The sequence below is a fragment of the Calonectris borealis genome, chromosome 28 (genome assembly GCF_964195595.1).
Source record: "Calonectris borealis chromosome 28, bCalBor7.hap1.2, whole genome shotgun sequence".
Taxonomy (NCBI): domain Eukaryota; kingdom Metazoa; phylum Chordata; class Aves; order Procellariiformes; family Procellariidae; genus Calonectris; species Calonectris borealis.
Window position 1 is genome coordinate 3,260,483 of NC_134339.1, and position 16,823 is coordinate 3,277,305.

General features: G+C 47.3%; 3 protein-coding genes across 7 annotated transcripts in view; 1 reads left to right on the top strand and 2 right to left on the bottom strand.

Moving 5' to 3' along the window:
• MICOS13 (mitochondrial contact site and cristae organizing system subunit 13) overlaps positions 1 to 813 on the bottom strand; it is a 3,779-nt gene extending 2,966 nt beyond the window's left edge. The window contains exon 1 of one of the 2 annotated variants that reach the window (XM_075175488.1): positions 378 to 813. In XM_075175488.1, the coding sequence (XP_075031589.1) occupies positions 378 to 451 (74 nt within the window). In that variant the 5' untranslated portion in view covers positions 452 to 813. The remainder of the gene's footprint in view (positions 1 to 377) is intronic. The other variant, XM_075175489.1, reaches the window with a different exon arrangement.
• Positions 814 to 935: 122 nt separating this feature from the next.
• Positions 936 to 12,698, top strand: HSD11B1L (hydroxysteroid 11-beta dehydrogenase 1 like). Of its 4 annotated transcripts, none has more exons than XM_075175486.1 (9): positions 936 to 1,252; positions 1,961 to 2,008; positions 3,250 to 3,423; positions 4,680 to 4,810; positions 6,226 to 6,337; positions 7,595 to 7,686; positions 8,716 to 8,809; positions 9,663 to 9,828; positions 11,577 to 12,698. In XM_075175486.1, the coding sequence occupies exons 3-9, from the start codon at positions 3,339 to 3,341 to the stop codon at positions 11,635 to 11,637; spliced, it is 741 nt and encodes a 246-aa protein (XP_075031587.1). In that variant the 5' UTR covers positions 936 to 1,252; positions 1,961 to 2,008; positions 3,250 to 3,338; the 3' UTR covers positions 11,638 to 12,698. The 4 variants fall into 4 exon arrangements, with proteins under 4 accessions (XP_075031587.1, XP_075031586.1, XP_075031585.1 ...); XM_075175484.1 differs by lacking the exon at positions 11,577 to 12,698 and adding an exon at positions 10,116 to 10,752 and having other exon boundaries at positions 949 to 1,252; XM_075175485.1 differs by lacking the exons at positions 1,961 to 2,008; positions 11,577 to 12,698 and adding an exon at positions 10,116 to 10,752.
• Positions 12,677 to 16,823, bottom strand: part of CELF5 (CUGBP Elav-like family member 5) — a 43,379-nt gene continuing 39,232 nt past the window's right edge. The window contains exons 11-13 of the mRNA XM_075175483.1: positions 15,974 to 16,117; positions 15,696 to 15,860; positions 12,677 to 14,663 (exon numbers count right to left, since the gene is read on the bottom strand). Of these exons, the coding sequence (XP_075031584.1) occupies positions 15,724 to 15,860; positions 15,974 to 16,117 (281 nt within the window). The 3' untranslated portion in view covers positions 12,677 to 14,663; positions 15,696 to 15,723. The remainder of the gene's footprint in view (positions 14,664 to 15,695; positions 15,861 to 15,973; positions 16,118 to 16,823) is intronic.

Genomic DNA, 16,823 nt, shown 5'->3' on the forward strand with positions numbered 1-16,823 from the left:
AAAGTTTCCCAGTAGACTGCACGGTGTGCAAACACTAGTTTTACAGCTGTAGTGGCAACCTGCAAAATGGAAGACAGGAAGAGAATATTTACTTTTTCTTTATAGATAAAAGATCTGGGGAGACTGACTTTTTCAAATTCACAGGGCAAAGAGTTGTTTCCCCTTTAAATATCCACAAAGCTATTGCACACCTAGGAAAAAAACCACCAAGAACTTGCCAGGCAGCAGTACTGCAGTAGAAGAACATATGACGGATACAGCCGCTGAGAGAGGCAAGCGAGAATCAATATTTAAACCCGTGTATTCACAAGTATTTGGGGGAAAAGGGATTTCTCTGTTAAAGATTCACTACTCGCTCCCAAAAGCGCCTTCCACACCTTCTCCCTCCGAGAGGGCTGTGTGCCCAGCTCTGAAAGCGTTCCCTCAGCAAACGAGCACCCTTGGGCGGCATCCCCCGGGTTTACTTTACGTATTCGTGCTCGCCACGAGAAAACAGCCAGGCTCCCGCCAGGCATTTGGAGACACACGAGGAAGCTGCCGGATGGAGGCCAAGCCCGGCGCGGGGGCAGACGAGGTCAAGGGCGCAGCGCTGCAAGGCCAGGCCCGGCCGGGGCCCTGGAAACAAGGCCCGGGAGAGTCGGGGGAGACCCTCCGCGCGGGGCCGCGGCGGCAGAGGGGGCGCGGGCCGGGCGGTGCATGCGGGCGGAGGGCGAGCACTCGCGCCGAGCTCTCCGGGCAGCGGAGCGGGGGCGCAGGGACTCACTTGACGGCGGGGAAGAGCCTGGCGGCCATGACTGCGGCGGGGGCGGCGCGCTGGGCCGCGCGCCGCGGGGACCGCCGGGAGCCGGTCACGTGGTCGGGGAGGGCGGTGGCGCCACCTGTCCCCGCCTCCTGCTCGGCGCGGCCGCCTCGGCGGTTGCCATGGCAACCGGGCCGGGGTGAGGCGGCTCCCCCGCCGCGGTGCCCAGGCCGGCCGGGCAGGCCCGTCCCGCAGCCCGCGCTCAGCGCCGCCCCGGGCCGGCCCTCGGCGGCCGGAGCTGCTCTCGGGTCCCCCGGGCGCGTCTCCCTGCCCTCTGTGGTAACGTCCCTGCCGCCAGTTGTCCGTGCTGCGGTCGTACCATGCCGGTAGACGGTTCGCATCCGGACGGGAGCTCGGGCAGGGCTTCAGCCGCCGTGCTCATGGCGAGGCTCCGTCCTGTCGACTCTGCCTTCGTTTGCGGGTGGTGCAGTGAGAAGTGCCGGTTATCCTGAGGTACGGCTTTTTGTGGTTAATGTTATCAGCTCCGAGCATAACAATTCTTTAATGAACTAAACGTTCTGTAAGATTAAACGGGAGGTTTTTTCCTCCTGTAGGCGAGGGAGAACTCGTGTTGTGTAGAGGCCGACTCCCAGTTCAGACAGCTGTGGGAATTGCTGGTGAAAGATCTTTTTCTTAGAATCAGATGTATTCTCTTCGTCTCGTTCTTTTATTTCTCTCTCTCTTTTTTTTTTATTAATAGAGCTCCTAACCTTTTGGACTTTGTACATGCTTACATAAAATTTGGCCAAAACAAGGCCAGCACTTGCTGTGGGTGCCTGTCGTGTTCGGAAACCATCGCCATTCTCAGTGCGAGCATCTGTTTCTCTTTTTTCCTAGTCCTAAGAAAATCCAGACAGGTTCAAAACAGAACGTATTTGTTGTTTTATCCACCTTTAAGCAAATATTAGATGGTCTGAACTGCTGATATTCAGCTGACCTGGATCCCCTGTTCATAATAGGGGAGTAGAAATAGATACAATGAATAGAAATAGAAAATATGTGTTGTGTTGTCCAATCACATTATGCTTTTAGTTTAAACCCTTTGAGTTCCAAATCTACCTGCTGACTTCTCAGCTTCAAGAATATCTACTGTGTTATCCCATAACCTTCCAGCTACTGAAGTTCATGCTTGTTCCCATGTTTCCCTTTTATCTTCTCCAGGCCCCCATCCTGCAAAGGCTTCTGTCCATGATTGTCTCTGTACCCTGGGTAAGACTGTTAATTTCATTAGCTCACTAAGTATTAGCCATATCCTGATATGCTGGCCCCCCAAAAAAAACTAGTTTTAAACACTAGTTGCAGAACTGTGGAAGTTGACAAAGTGAATTTTGCAGAAGACAGCTTCTGGAACTACTGCAAAATTTCTTTTTTAATTCCTTTTATATTCACTGTATCTAAGCGCTTCTGACTACTAAAGAATTTGTGAAGACAGAAAAACTCAGAAAATATAGAGAAATAGTACTGGCTAATGATGCTGAGCTTGGTAAGTGAATGCTATTAGCATCAGTAGGTTTTGATACTGACTGAAGTTTTGAATTTTCCTTTTGCAGGACAAGTTCTAAAGAAGGCGAAGTACAGAAATAAATCCCTCGCCTTTTCCCCTGCCTTGTACACCATTTTACATATGGCAGGCGTATATAATTTCCAAAGCATGGAAAAGCACATCTAAATATAATTTATCAGTGCAATTTCATATCTGTTTTAAATTTTTGTCGACAGCTGCAGATAATATATTATTTTGGAAAAGAGATAATAATTTAATTAATTTTGCTTTTCAGATTTTATGTATTTTTAGATCAAATATATCTGTGAGAATCTGAAATAGAATGCAGCAATAGAAAATGCAGAAGGCTTTTACTGTAAAATTAGACTTTCAAGTCATGGTTTAAATGAGGAATTGGTGCTGACTCCACAAGTTTCTGTGGAGTGTTCCATTAGGGACAGACATTTTAAAAATAATTCTCCCAGTCCAGTTCATTTAAGAGAGACTGAATGCCAGACTAGCTGTCCTGGAACAAGTGAAAGGCTGAGAAAACAGTAGTTAGGCAAGGCAGGAAGATAGATGAGATGATTTCTTGAGCTTTCTCCAGACCTGGTTTCTGCCCTCTTTGGATCCCTTCCTCTCATACGAGAGCAGGTTTCATTGTCTTCAGGCCTGCAGCTTTACGTTTTTTATCCTGCCGAGGTTACTTCCTCTGAACAGGGAGTTGCACTGCTTGGCACCGCGGAGCCCTAACCTTTCTTGGGTAAATGTAAACCATTCGCAGGACTGTGGTGTTCCCTCCCTTCAACAGGGAAACAGCAACTTCTTTGCAGCTTCTTATCAAAGTGTTGATTGTCCATGTCCTCCCTATCTTTCATTCTTGACAAAGGTGACTTTTGCTCCCAGGTGGAGTCTCAGTTCTACACAGTGCCTCTCTTATATGCAGGACTTCACATGCCTCTTTCAGGTTCCAGCACCAGAGGAAGAAGATTACGGTATTTTGGCTAGAGTGCTCAGCTTCAAGACTTTACTTTGTTCTTCACAAGTTGGAGGAATATGAAGCCAGTTGGAAAAGTGCTTTGTGCTACAGGGATCGTAGCTGGGCTCCTAGCTTTCTTCTGGAAAGACCCTTTTAACCCAGGTAGGCTCACCAGGGGGGTCATTCCAAACTGTAATATAAGTCACGTAAGAGAAGAGATTGAATTTCCAAACTCTGATTGGTGTTCTCATTCCTGCCCATAGACTTACCAGAGTTGGTGGCCCCAAAGCAATGCTTCATTCCCAGAAATAAAGAGAAGCTTGAAACAAAGAGGAAGACAAAATGGTCTAACAGCATTTACAAGGGATCCTGCAGTCTATGTGGGGAAAAAATGACATGTACTTTGCCACTGCCTTTCTCTTTTTTTGTTTTGATTGCAAACTCCTTGGGGTCAAGAACCATCTCCATAGATGTAAAGTGCCCAGCACAAGAGGGCTGACATGTCTCCAGACTGATGGCAAAGAATAAAGGATATGCAGAAGGCAGGCAGCCCAGAGCCTGGTTTATGTCCAGAGCCTGGTTTATGTTGTACAGCTTTTTATAATGTGAAAACCCACTTCATCCTTGAAAGATACTGGTCGAGGAACCCAGGCAAAGGGCATGTGACACAGCTAGCTTGCATAATCATATCATTATTCCCTGGCAGTGATAGCCTAGGCATAAGGTCCACAACAAACACGCAGTAATAACGCACCTCTGGGGCAGCTGGGCCCGGGGGTTGTTCCATGGCAACGGAGCCATGCCGGCTGCACACTTCTGTCCGTTATCCAACTCCATGGAAGAATGCCGAGCTGGGGAGGAGGGATGGGAATGGTGAAGCAAGGCTTGGCTGTTTGGTTTCTAGCACGCCAGCTGCTGTCTGAGTGGCGTGGGTCAGACTGAGCCTCCTGCTCCATGACGGAAGTACGAACCTCTGGGTTGTCGGGATGGAGGAGGGAACTGGCTGTTGCATGTTAGTGGAGCTAGGCCGAGCTGACCGCTGTGTGCTGGAGCTTGTTGAGCTAGCCAAGCGTTCCTGCGACCCAGGCCAAAACAGAGCAGTATGGCTGGCTACTGAACATGAGGTGGCTGATGACAAACCTTTTTGTTGTAGGCACCTGTCAGAAGGGAAAAATAGCTCATTCTTCAAAGATTAGGTGATTTTTGACTATTTTAAGTCTAGCAAGATTTGGAAGGTATTGTTAATCTAGTGGCTTCTTCAGGTCAGTCCTGCCTCTTCTAGTTTTGGAGAAGCGTCAAGACTTTTGAGCACTTACACACACCTTTCTACTTCAGAGCTCTGCCAATAGTTAAGGGCAGCTCCTCTGCTGCTTCCTTCACTTACTTCTATATCTTTTATTCTCTTTCCCATAAATAAGAGAGCTTGTCTGGTGCCCGCGTTCTCCTGACTGGAGCCAGTGCTGGGATTGGAGAGCAGATGGCATATCATTATGCCAGATTTGGTGCTGAAATTGTTTTGACTGCTAGGAGGGAAGCTGTGCTGCAGAAGGTAAGAATTTCCTTGTATGAGGGAAGACATAAGAGATTTGGACTTTTACCAAAACAACAACAACAACAAAAAATTAATTGTCAGCGTGATAAATTTTCCTTCAGAACTGTCGTTAAGCAAAAACAGCGTAGTTACTTTCGAAATTCTTTCCACTTATATAGAAAGATGGAACATGCCAGTGACATGTTTTGAGCCTGGTTTGCTGGCAGTGTCCTGTACCGTTCTTCTCTGTAACTGATCTCCTGGATGGACTACTTTTTGTGGCCATACACCAGTGCCTGCTGCAATATGCCTGTTTTTTCTTACCAGAAGGCAGTAACACTGCATACTGGGGAGGTGTAACCCAGAAGGGAGCTTGGTCTATATGCCTATGCATATACACTGCCTGAACTTTTTACTGCCTGAACGTTTACACGAGGAAATGGTATGAAGCTGTGGCAGGGGGAGTTCGGATTGGATATTAGGAAAATGTTCTTCACTGAGAGGGTGGTCAGTCGCTGGAACAGGCTCCCCAGAGAGAAGTGGTCACGGCACCAAGCTTGTCAGAGTTCAAGGAGCATCTGGACAATGCTTTTAGTCATATGCTTTAGTTTTAGGTAGTCCTGCAAGGAGCAGGGGGTTGGACTCGATGATCCTTATGGGTCCCTTCCAACTTGAGGTATTCTATGATTCTATGAACTACAATTCCTGTGCAATACTGTGCAGCTTTTCAAAGTCCGGACAGTTCTATTTGTAGCTCTTTGTTAAAGACTCAAACCTTTTTGTAGGTTAAATAATTCTTGACCAGCTTGAATAGATGAGACTCCTTTATCTGTAGTTTGTAAAATGGGACAATATTTAAAGAAGGTATCTCTTGAACTGGGGGAATAGGTGACTTGCAAGGAAAGTTCTTCACTACGAAATGGCACAAAAGGAGAGTTGGGGACAGTGAGCATAAGAATAGTTCCCAATGCCTGGAAGGCATTATTTCAGCAAATAGCTAAACTGCATATCATTACTGGCACCTTCACATACTCAACATAGCACAGGAACTAGGAAAGATGAATACTTCTAGAGCCTTACCAGGTATTTTGGAACGAAAAGAAGAACGTAATGTAAAGCATAACCCTTATTCCAGACGAGTTCTCCTGAAGAAGACTGTCTTTTTCAGGTGAATCTTGATCCTTTTCCAAGGTAGATTGAATCCTGCTAAGAGTTATCTCTATTTAACTGTCTGGTTAAACAAAGTCTGGATGCAAAATGATCTCTCCGTGGGTTGAATAGTGGTAGTTTTAAAATTAAAGTGTGTCTCCGTCCAGAATTGACTCTCACTGACTGTAGTATGGGGAAAAAACAGTGCCTTACAGTGCCCTTATTTCTGTTCTTTTCCCCCCACTCCATACTGTTTAATTTGTGTGTGTGTGTTCTTTTTCGAGGTGGTGAAGAAATGCCTGACACTTGGAGCAAAGAAAATATTTTATATCCCTGCAGATATGTCTTCCCCTTCAGAGCCTGAAAAGGTGGTTCAGTTTGCTGTTCAAAAGCTGGGTAAGCATCGTGGGCATCTCTTTGGCTTTCAGGTATATAGACAGTTCTCATTCCAGTAGGAGCTTCCTGCTTCAGTTTCCCAGTGTTCCTCACTGAGGGGGATGTTTAGGATGGGAGGGTGTGGGGTTTGTAAATACCAATCTGGATGTGGCCATCTTTTTAGCTGCCTTTCATGGGGAGGGCATGTCTTCTGCTAGAGGAGAAAAGTAGGCAGAAAGTGCTTGCTCACAGTACTTCACTAAAACCACACCCCAGAGCAACAGCCGCAGCACCTCACCTGTACCACACGTACAGGCGTTTGCCATAAGGGAGCGGGTACCAGCTCTGAACATAATGCCTTGTGTTGAGAGAGACAGAAACTGGGAGCTCTGAAAGCAGTGACCTGCCCCTGTAGCAAAGCTCAGTCCAAGACTGTATAGAAGGGGAAGGTGGTCTTATTTTAAGCAGAACTGATTCACACTACTCCCACTCTCATGCATTCACATTCACTCATTCTTTAGGACTCAGAAGCAACAAGATGTGTATGACCAAGTACCTTGGTCAAGCTTACTTGTGGTGAAACAAAGGACACGGGATGCCCACTGTTGAGTCCTCATCGTGTCTTCTGGGTTCTCGGCTGTGACCATGTGCTGCTTTTTGATTGTCTTTTGTGCCCTATAGGAGTTGAGTGATTATGATCCTTTGCCTCTCCATCTTGTCTCATTTGGGTCAGACTGTTATCGGGCAGCATTTTCTAATATACTCGCTATCTTTTTGTCCATTATTTGAGTGTCTTAATTACTTCATTATGCTCTTGGTTTTCCTGATGTGGGTGTCTTAAGAAACTGTGTGTAAGTGTGCTGTGATCTGGATGACCTGCCAGTCCAGCAGCTGTCGATTCATACCTTTCTTTTAAACCTTCTGCTGTTCCTGCTGATACATTCCCATACTAATTGTAATTTTTCTCTTACCAATTTGTATACTTATAACTTTGAAAATAGAGTGTACCACCAGAACTAAGTTCTGAGTCTGCATTACCCTGAAACGTCATTTTGGAGAGCTGCTGTCAAAGAACAGCTTTCCTTCCAATTCTACCCTTGAAGAGCAAGCAAAGCTGCTCCCAGGTGGACATATTTCATATATCTTCATGGTAAAGCACTTTCTAGCCTTCTGAGGGAGCGGCTGGTTGGTTCAGCCCTCCTGCTGGCATTTCTGAGTTCCTTGGTTACTGGTTGGGGAATGGCCCCTTTGTCTGACTGCTTTTTCTCCTATCCACAGGGGGACTGGATTACCTGGTGTTGAACCACATTGGCATGACCCGTTTTCAGATGTGGGCTGGAGACATAGAATACACCCGCTGGCTCATGCAGGTGAGGTTTCCCAACAGGAAGAGCTCGCCTGGAATTGGGTGAGTCTGGCTTCTCCTGGGACAGCTTTGGGAAGCTCAAAGACAAATTCAAGTCTATGGCAACGGTTGAGAACAAACCTTTTATGTCCTTTGTGTTTCAAGTCAAATGGTTTGGAGGCTTTGTTACTAGACAGGTGTTTTGCTCAGTTGTTGTATATGTGTGCAGAGGAACGTCTGGGAAGGACTTCTCTTCTTCCTTCTGTCCTTCTTATCTCCCATTAGCCTAGGACTGTTAGGGATTGATGGGTAGTTATGGGCAGTTGTTGGATGTATGTCTAGTTTAGGAAGGCCAATAGGTGAGGAGCAAGCACTTACTACTAATCTATAGCAAGTGCACACATCATTGCAGAACACAATAAGGTTGTTTGAAATGGTGTTTGCCATTTGAGTGTCTGCTCACAGATTCAGAATATTCCTATAGAATCACCTTGGTACCGGGTTTTGGGACCATGGACATGAAGAGCTGTTTTCTTAATTCAGTCGTCTTAGGTCAGGTGGGTCATATTAGTTCTGTTTCATGTTGGAAGGAGCCTGCTTGCTGGAGAGTAGGGAACTTGGGATCATAGGTAAGAAATTTCGTACAAGTTAGAGAGTAGTCAAGCTCAGAAGAGATGCTGAATGTTATGCTTCGTTGTAGTCAAATTGAGACACTACTGGTGTCCTTGTTGCTAGATAGGGGTTGCGGAGTAAAGAATGGCATATAGAGAAATCAGGGACAGCTAATTGTCTCTTGTAAAGAAATCTGTACGTTAAAGCCCAGGAATAACCTTTGCTCTGACTCTTCTCCATTGCTTTTTCTGGAATCTGAAAGACTCATGGATGCAATATTTGTCCCCATCTTCAGAGAGATGATTCTTTTCACTTGATGTTTGAGAAAGCAAATCCAAGCCATGCTCCTTTTAATTTCTGACCACTGTATTGGCTTTCTGGCTCATGCTGACCTTCCTTCCAAATCCTCTTGCTTCTTCCATGTCTGCTTTTATCATTCCAGGTGAATTTCTTCAGTTACGTGGCACTCGCAACAGCAGCTCTTCCCACCCTGGAGAAGAATGAAGGCTCTCTGGTGGTTGTTTCTTCCCTTACAGGTTAGTATCTTTAACTGGCATAAGTGCTGGCCTTGTGGAAACAATGGTTCCCACATCATGTTTCTCTGTGTCCTTCAACCCCCAACACATTTTCAAGCTGTGCATTTTATAGTAGCAAGCAGGATGGTGGTTGGCTGGCCTTCTTGTTTTCTGGAAGACTTTCTCTGTGTTGCACCATTTTGTATTCCCTTGGAACTTTGCTCTTCACTCAACCATGTGTCCAGATCTGCTCGTTTGGCTCCTGTCCCTCACAGCCAGGCCCATCTCTCCTGCATTTCTGACACAGCATTAAGATCATCCTGCCACTGTAAGGCCTCTGGCTTTGGCCAGCCTGAATAGCAGGCTGCTGAGTAGCTGCACCTACTGTACAGGATGGAAAGGCAGGAGAAAGTCTTCAGTGTGTGCTCACGGGAGCTGCATCACCAGACAGACATTCAGACTACGGCTCATCCCTGCCTTGTGACGTAACGTACCGTGGTGTCAGGGAAACGTCATGACCAGATGCACCAGCATGTGACCATGTGTTTGCATGTGATGGGGGGAAGGCTGCAGGTAGACCATCACACTGGGCTTTTTAGCCCAGCATGTGACCTAGTTACTGTGCAAGTTAAAAGAAATTTCCTCCCCTTATCCACATATGTGGTGGCTGTTGTGCTGGGATGTTCTCACACAAAGTGGTATAATTTTCCAAGTGCCTGCGTGTGACTGGAAATAGAGGGAAACTCACCTGAACAGAACATGGGTTGATGCAGGATGGCAAAGCCTCTGTCTTTGCCCAGATTCCCTCACCATGGCACCATCCTCCTTACAGCCACTTTCCTGGTGTTTTCCATTCTCTCCTTTTCCTTTCCAGGGAAAATACCCACTCCCTTTACCACTTCTTATTCTGCCACCAAGTTTGCACTGGATGGATTCTTCAGCTCGCTGCGCCATGAACTCATCATGCAGAAGAGAAACGTCTCTATCACGCTGTGCATCCTGGGCCTGATTGATACTGATTCGGCATTAGAGAACACCAGGTGTGTATTTGGAGGAGGATGTGGGAGTCTGGGAGGGAGTGTGTCTGCAGGAACATGGCTCTTCTTGGAAGCATGCAAAAAATGCACAACTGTGTTTAAGATGGCGTGCGCCTCCGTTTGGATGTGCAAGAAAACTAATGGGAAGAGTGCATCTGCTTGGGTACACCATGGGGGTTGCGCATGTCCACCTCAGCATGGAACATGACCATGCAGAACCCCGTGGTAGTCAGTTTGCACAGTTAAAACCAGGATTGACTGGCTTTGAGTGATCCTCTGTTTCCTTCCAGGGGCAAAGTGCACCTAACTGCTTCTCCTGCTGCTGAAGCTGCGCTCGCCATCATCCAGGGGGGTGCCACACGGGTGCAGGAGGTTTTCTACCCATGGTGGCTGCAGCACGTTTGCTGCCTCCGGGGTTTGTTCCCCAATGACCGGGGTCAGGTTTTACAGAGTTACTATAACTACAGCAGTCCTTAAGGGATGCCCAGTCTCGGTCTCCTCTCCCATCCTACATCCCTTCTAATCACATTCCCCCATCCTACTAAGCATCCCATTCAACCATTGGTGTCAAGCAGCAGCAGGGCAGCCGTGGTGGCAAAGTACCCTTCTCTCTTTTCATAAGACTCTTCTTGGTCTCCCTCTCATCCTGTGGCTTCAGCCACAGTTCTGATATTTCTACCCGTCAGTCAGAGATCTTTCCCAGTGTTCTCTCTGTCTTAGCCCTCCACCCATCTCCCCTCCTTCAGCCTCATCTCTCTGCTTTTACTGCCTCCAGTCTTCTCTCAGCTCCAGCTTTAACCTCTCTCTGTACAGTATGTCGTGGAATGTCTACATTCAGGGACAGCAGGGACATCCTGCTTCACCGCTTCATTGTTTTGTGGATTCTGTGAACCTATAAATAGAATTTTAATCTCTATTTTAATTAAACTTTTTTTTTTATGTGTTGGTGTTACATGTTGATGTTCCTCTGTGAAGGAAGGCCGGTGACTTGGCTTCTGTGATCACAGGCCTGTTGGCAGACATTTGCTGACTGCACGGGACCTGTTAAATCAGTTCTTCCTTGCTGTAAATGCCACGTTGGGTTCGGTGCCTCCTGCACTGAACAGGAGAAAGAATGTAGAGGGAATTCCCTAATACGTTATTCCTATGGATATGTGTCATGGCTTGTAAGTTCTAGCAGCTAAGAAAAAGCAATCTCTGCTTGAATCCTCCTGGGCTGGGGATGGATAAAAGATCCTACGTGGGCTCCTTGGTGTCTGCGAGGATGGTTATTTTGTGTGTTGTTCCCGTCCGCAATGCATGAATCCTGAAGGAATTTTAAGTAGCTTTGAAAGCTGAAACATTTTGTAGAAACTGGTTAACAGGTTTAGAATTTATTGGAACAGCCAGGTATTGTTTAAAAACCAGGCTTGTCTAGAGGATATAGAACTACAAAGGAGTGTGCAGAGCCTTGCCAATCGCAGTCTTTCTTCAATCATAGCTGGTCTTCTCCAAGGAGGGAAAAAAAGCACGCTGAGGGGTACATTCTAGCCAGTGAGAGGCGGCTTCCTGGGAAAGGGTCACTGCATGCCCCCCTCCTTCTTTGCTCTGTTGACAGCTAGGTGCTAGACTAAGTGCATTCTTCTTCCGAGCTAAATATAAAAACTTGTGTGCCTGCAAGAGATGTCACTGCAGCTTGAGTTCTTATTCTTGTTACTGGGAATGGTGTGTGGCACTTTTAAGTCGCCAAGTACCTTTTATTCACATCATAGGAACAGGCACCAGCTGAGTGTTTTCAGTCCTCTCCTTGCCATTGTCTGGATTTTGACATGACAAAGCTTTCTACGGAGCTGTGTGGAAGTAAGAACTCACCGCAATTCACAAACTCTGGAGTTGGAACTCGCCCCTTCTGAAACACACACCTGCTCGCTTCTCGTGACAGTTTGCAGTATACACCTTGGCTCAGTCACTGCAGAATTGCGGTGGTGCAGGGACAAGGAGGCATCAAAAATTGAGGTAGTCCTAGATTTCGTTCTCTGCTCATATTCTGCTTTTCTCCAGCACCATTAAGTCGGGGTTTCAAAGCCAAAGAAAGTCCCAGCAAAACTGGTGCTTTTATAGAAGGGGGCGCTGAACCATGGGCATGGCAAATGGAGTTGGTTCTCTACCAAGGCCGAGCGTGTTCCTCGCCTTCAAGGCAGAGGTGAGGAGTCTGCATTTGCTTCCCCTTTTCCTGGTTCTGTGCACAGCACCAGATGGGCTGGGCTCTGGCTCTCGATTGATTGATTTCCATCAAGGTGCTGTTGAGTGAACAGTTTTGTTCTCTCAGGTGTGAGCAGAGTACACAGGAGTTCTTAAAAGATGTCTGGTATCTGCACCCAGGAGCTGTGACTGTCTATAGCTCTGCTGGAGCTTGGCTGCTGAACTCATTCATTGCAATTGGGCTAATATAACAAACTTGTATTTTGGGGGTCATCTCCTGAAGACTTGAATAAAAATCCACAGCCAGCCTTCTTAGAGACACAGGGACACTGGTGTTCAGAGTAAGGCGGGGTTGTGTTCTGTAGGATACAGGCTCTGTCATCCACCTCCCTGTGAAATGCTTTTTAGCTGGCTGCACAGATGATTTGCTGAACGGAAATAGACTTTCCTTGCCCCAGGCCTTTGGTGATTGTCTTCGAGTGTAAGCGTTATCTAAAAGCAGGTGCAACTGACACATGAAGTAAAACCCCAGTTATTTAGCAAGTAAAACTTTTATTAAATAAAGATTTTTTTTGACCAGAGTGAGGAATTTGATATTGACGAAGCTTGTATCGCACCTGCAACATTGTACAGTCACATCAGTAACTGTGATGGAAGAAACTGTAAATGCTTGTTTTAAACCAGCTTGACCTAGAATTTCCAAAGTCCTTTTTTTCCCATTTTGCATTTGTTGGTCTTTTTTTTTTTGTTTTGTTCAAAATTAGATTAAGTTTAAACTTCATGAAATTACTTGTAGCAGAAATAAAGTACATTATACAAATCACGTACATAATAGATGTTAAGTATAAAAATGGTATTTACAATAAGTAAACATGGACTATAGAAACACACAGACTCGCACAGCTTCATCCATCTCTCATAAACTCTCAGCATCAGATACGGGGGGGTGGTTGAGGAGATGCGAAGGTACTTAAAGAACTGTGCCACAAACGGCTGAACAAAGGGAAACTGGAGGAGGATGAGAATTGGCTGAGGCTCTCTGAAGTCCCCGTATCTTGCTTCAGTATCAATCGCATCAGCCTTTCTCCACCAACCCTCTGTTCATGTTTGAATGCAGCCACACACACACTCACACACGCACACACACACAGAGACTGTTCTTGGTACCTGATCAAACTCTGGAATATTGAAACTAATCATTCAGAAGGTTTGTGGGGTTGGTTGGTTTGTTGTGTTTTTTCTTTCATTTCCTTACTTTGGTAGAAACTTAAAGAGACTGTTTCAAGTTGTTAAAGGGATATGCCTTGTCAGTATGACACCCCTCCACCCCCAGGGGATCTTCGTTAAATCAAGCTCTGAACTGTGTTCTGTGCTTAAGTGTATGAGTATATAGCTGTATCTATATATGCTGCGTAATGTATAAGATGTCCCTTGGAGGGGGTGGTGGGGAAGAAAACAGAATGGCAACCCTCTTTCATCATACTATCCTTGCGTCTGCTTGGGAAAGCTTTGCAGAGGGTGTAAGAGGCGAGTCCTCCTGCTAAATTCAGATGGTGAAAAAGTTCCATTTTGTCTGGGAATCGGAACTGCCCACTCACCAGCGTTAGGTTACTTCTGACACGGGAGGCAGTGCATAGCCCCTGGGAGGCTTCTTTCACTTTGTTTTGGAGATTGCATCTGCTCACTCTCTCATCTTCTCTTGCCTTGATGAAGAAAATGCTCCGTTACCATGGAGAGCTATGAAACACGGATCTGTGCCACGTGTGGGGAGGCAGTACAGTTCCTGTAAGGGACTGTTTTCCTGTGCTTTCAGCCTAATCGAGGAGTGCTCAGGATAGGCTTTGGCACCAAATTCCAGGAGCTTTGTCTGCAGAAGCCCTTGGAAAGGTAAGACTGAGAGCTCTTGAGATCCTTAACCAGGCTGGTGCTAAGGTCGGTGGATGAGTGACTCGAGCTGAGCAGCTGGCTGTGCCCTAATCCTGGAGGTATGTAGTTCTCTTTCTCCTTGCTTCTTGCTAATGTTGAGCAGAGAGATGCACGCTCTCTCTTGCTCTCTGTCCATCCAAGCATCCTCTCAAAATGTTCAGGCCTATCTGCAGTGCTTGCTGAGAAGACACTGTTGCAAAGGTAAACCCTTAACTTCCAATCCCTCTTGCAAGGAGTCAGTCTCTGAATGGAAAAGTTTGGTCCTGTGAGCCACTTTAAAAAAAAATAAAGACTGTATATATATATATTTATATTTATCTATGAAAGGACCAGGAGATGGGGCAGGAGGGAGGGAGGGATGGAGCTAAGTTTCCATACATCACTGCAGTAACCTAGAGACACACCAGTGGGTTTTCTTGGTCCATGTACTCCAGGCATACCCCGAGAGGAAGAGCTTCGGGTCCCCAGGGGCTGCTGGTTTTCTGGTCCCTTTGCTATGCACCACATTAGCAGCAAATATGTGAGTCCGTCGTGGCAAGAATCTTCCTGCTGGGCAGATATTGAGCCTTCTCTTTAATTGCATGTTTTGGGGAGGAGGGCAGAAGGAGGATGGGGTGGGTAGGTGGGGAGCAGAGGAAGGAAAGGGGTGGTGCCAAAAGAGTTGATAAATTTACTGGCCTCTCTGTAAATCAACCTGAAGCAGAAATTCTTCCTCTGGACTTTCCCTTCACCTGAATAGAAAGGGAGGAGGGAGGGAATTGGGAGATTAGGAGGACATCTCTGCAAACCTCAGGCTTTGAGTTGCTGTTGCTTAAAGGTGGAGGAAGATGACCCCACTTAGAAGGGACCAAGATCAGCCCTCCCTTGCTCCCAGCCTGTTGCCTGGTAGGAGCTAGCTCTTTTACAGCCAGCTCTCGTGTCAGGCAGCTCTTCCGTGGCCCTTCAGGGTCTCGCCTTTTCTCTGCTTTCCCGTGATCCTTGTGAATCACGGGATTGTCCCTTCTTACCCTGGAAAGCATTCTCTGCAGACTAATTTCAGGGCACATGTAACAATTGGAAACAAAACTATTGGGTTTTAAAACCTTTTTAGGAAGATGAACGCTTTTTGGGAGCGGTCAGAAAGTAGACTGAAACCTTGCTTAGACCAGAGTTAGGTAATTTGAACCCACCTGCCTGTCAGGGCTCCGAGCGCACTAACGGGCCTTAATGGCCTTGACCAGCCTCACCTGTGGCTTCTGTCCACACTCTCTGCCCATGGGCCCAGGAGTCTCATCGCAGCTCAGGCCTGTGCCTTCAATCCTTGTCTGATCTACATCGCAGAAGTGCCAGCCTCAACCTGTCCACGCACCTGTCCTGTCCATAGATCTTATTATCTGGACTCCAACCCTTGGATTGTCTTCCCATCTTGATGTCGGATCCGTTTATTATCTCATTATAGACCCGCCTGGCAATCACTGGACTATGTCTGACCCTGTTTACCTTCACCAGACCTGAGCCTGATCTTGACCCGCAGATTGACTCTCTGGCTTGGCCTTGGGCCTGCCTCACTGCCACAAACTTGCCTGATGATCTAGACTCTTGGCTGAACCATCGTCTCCAGGCCTGCCTCGGTGGCCTTGCTCAGGTGCTGGGGCTGGGCCGGGGCCCTGCGTTACTGCATTCAGCTCCTGGCTTCCCACCCCGGAGGGAGCAGCCAGACCTTGCTGCCCCCTGACACTGGCCAGCACTGTGCAGGAACTGTGCTGTGATGGTGCCAGCTTTACCTGTGCTGCAGAAGTGACTCCTGCTTGCTCACTGCTGGCAGTAGGGATGGTTCGCATCCTTGGGCCGTTTTAACTGGACCTTCAAACGTTTCATGCCAATCTGGAAGCCATTCATGGCCTGGATAGCAGTCTGTGCACTGGACGGGTTGTCAAAGCTTACAAAACCTGAAGGACAGGACACAGGCATGGATAGTAACGGCACTGTTGGTGCCATGCCCAATGCATGAGTGTCCTCGTTATCCATCATGCTTCCCTTGCCCGCTGGCATCAGCACTCACCAAAACACTTGCTCTGGTTGGTGGCACGATCCATGAATACCTTGGAGGAAATTATATTGCCAAAGGGCAGGAACATCTGCATCAACTCATTGTCTCCAAACTCCTGAGGGAGATGGTAGATGAAGAGATTGCAGCCTTCAGGACCTGCAGGCATGGGGGCAATGGGGAGGGACAAAACAGAGAGCCCCCAAAGGGAAGGAGAAGAGAAATGGGCTCAACTCAAACCACAGCACTGGAGGAGAACCCCAGCACTACCTCCTTCTGTCTCGACTCCCCCTTGCTTGTCCCCCTCAGTCACTGGTCCACAAAGGGTTCTGAGGGCTCTCTAAGAGCAGCTGGGAGGCAACATGCAGAGGTGGAGTTTCTGGAGAGCAGATTCACCTTCACAGCTTGCCCAGTTCCCACATGGGGTGCTGGACACAACAACTCTGTGAGTGCGTGGGTGCTGTTTTGCTGGAGGGAAATCAGCTGAGGTGACAGCTCCTTGTTCACAGCTCTCCCACTCCTGGGAGAGCAGCAGACTGCTGCTCTAGCGTTCCCTGCCCACCATGCAGTGGTTGCCTTCAGCCCATAAGCCACAGCCCCAACTGGAAATCTCCTGGATTGGATCCGATTTATGGGCTGACCTGGTCCTGCCCACTCCTTTACTTGCTCCCTGTGAGCCTGATGAGCACAAGGAGCTGTTTCCTTGCTGACACACGCAGTACGAAGCAAGAGCAGACAGAATGCCTTTGCCTCCAAATTCTGTCCAGGCCAGTTTTGAAGCTGAAAAACAAACTCATGAGGCTAGGAAGGCTGAAGAGAGAGGACAATACGTTGGAGAGGCTGGTTTGACTGGTACCAGTGTGGT

Coding starts and splice junctions, on each gene's coding strand:
- HSD11B1L (XM_075175485.1), top strand. CDS start 3,339: ATGAAGCCAGTTGGAAAAGTGCTTTGTGCTACAGGGATCGTAGCTGGG. Junction 6,338..7,594: donor GTTTGCTGTTCAAAAGCTGG/GTAAGCATCGTG, acceptor TCCTATCCACAG/GGGGACTGGATTACCTGGTG. Junction 9,829..10,115: donor TCGGCATTAGAGAACACCAG/GTGTGTATTTGG, acceptor GTTTCCTTCCAG/GGGCAAAGTGCACCTAACTG.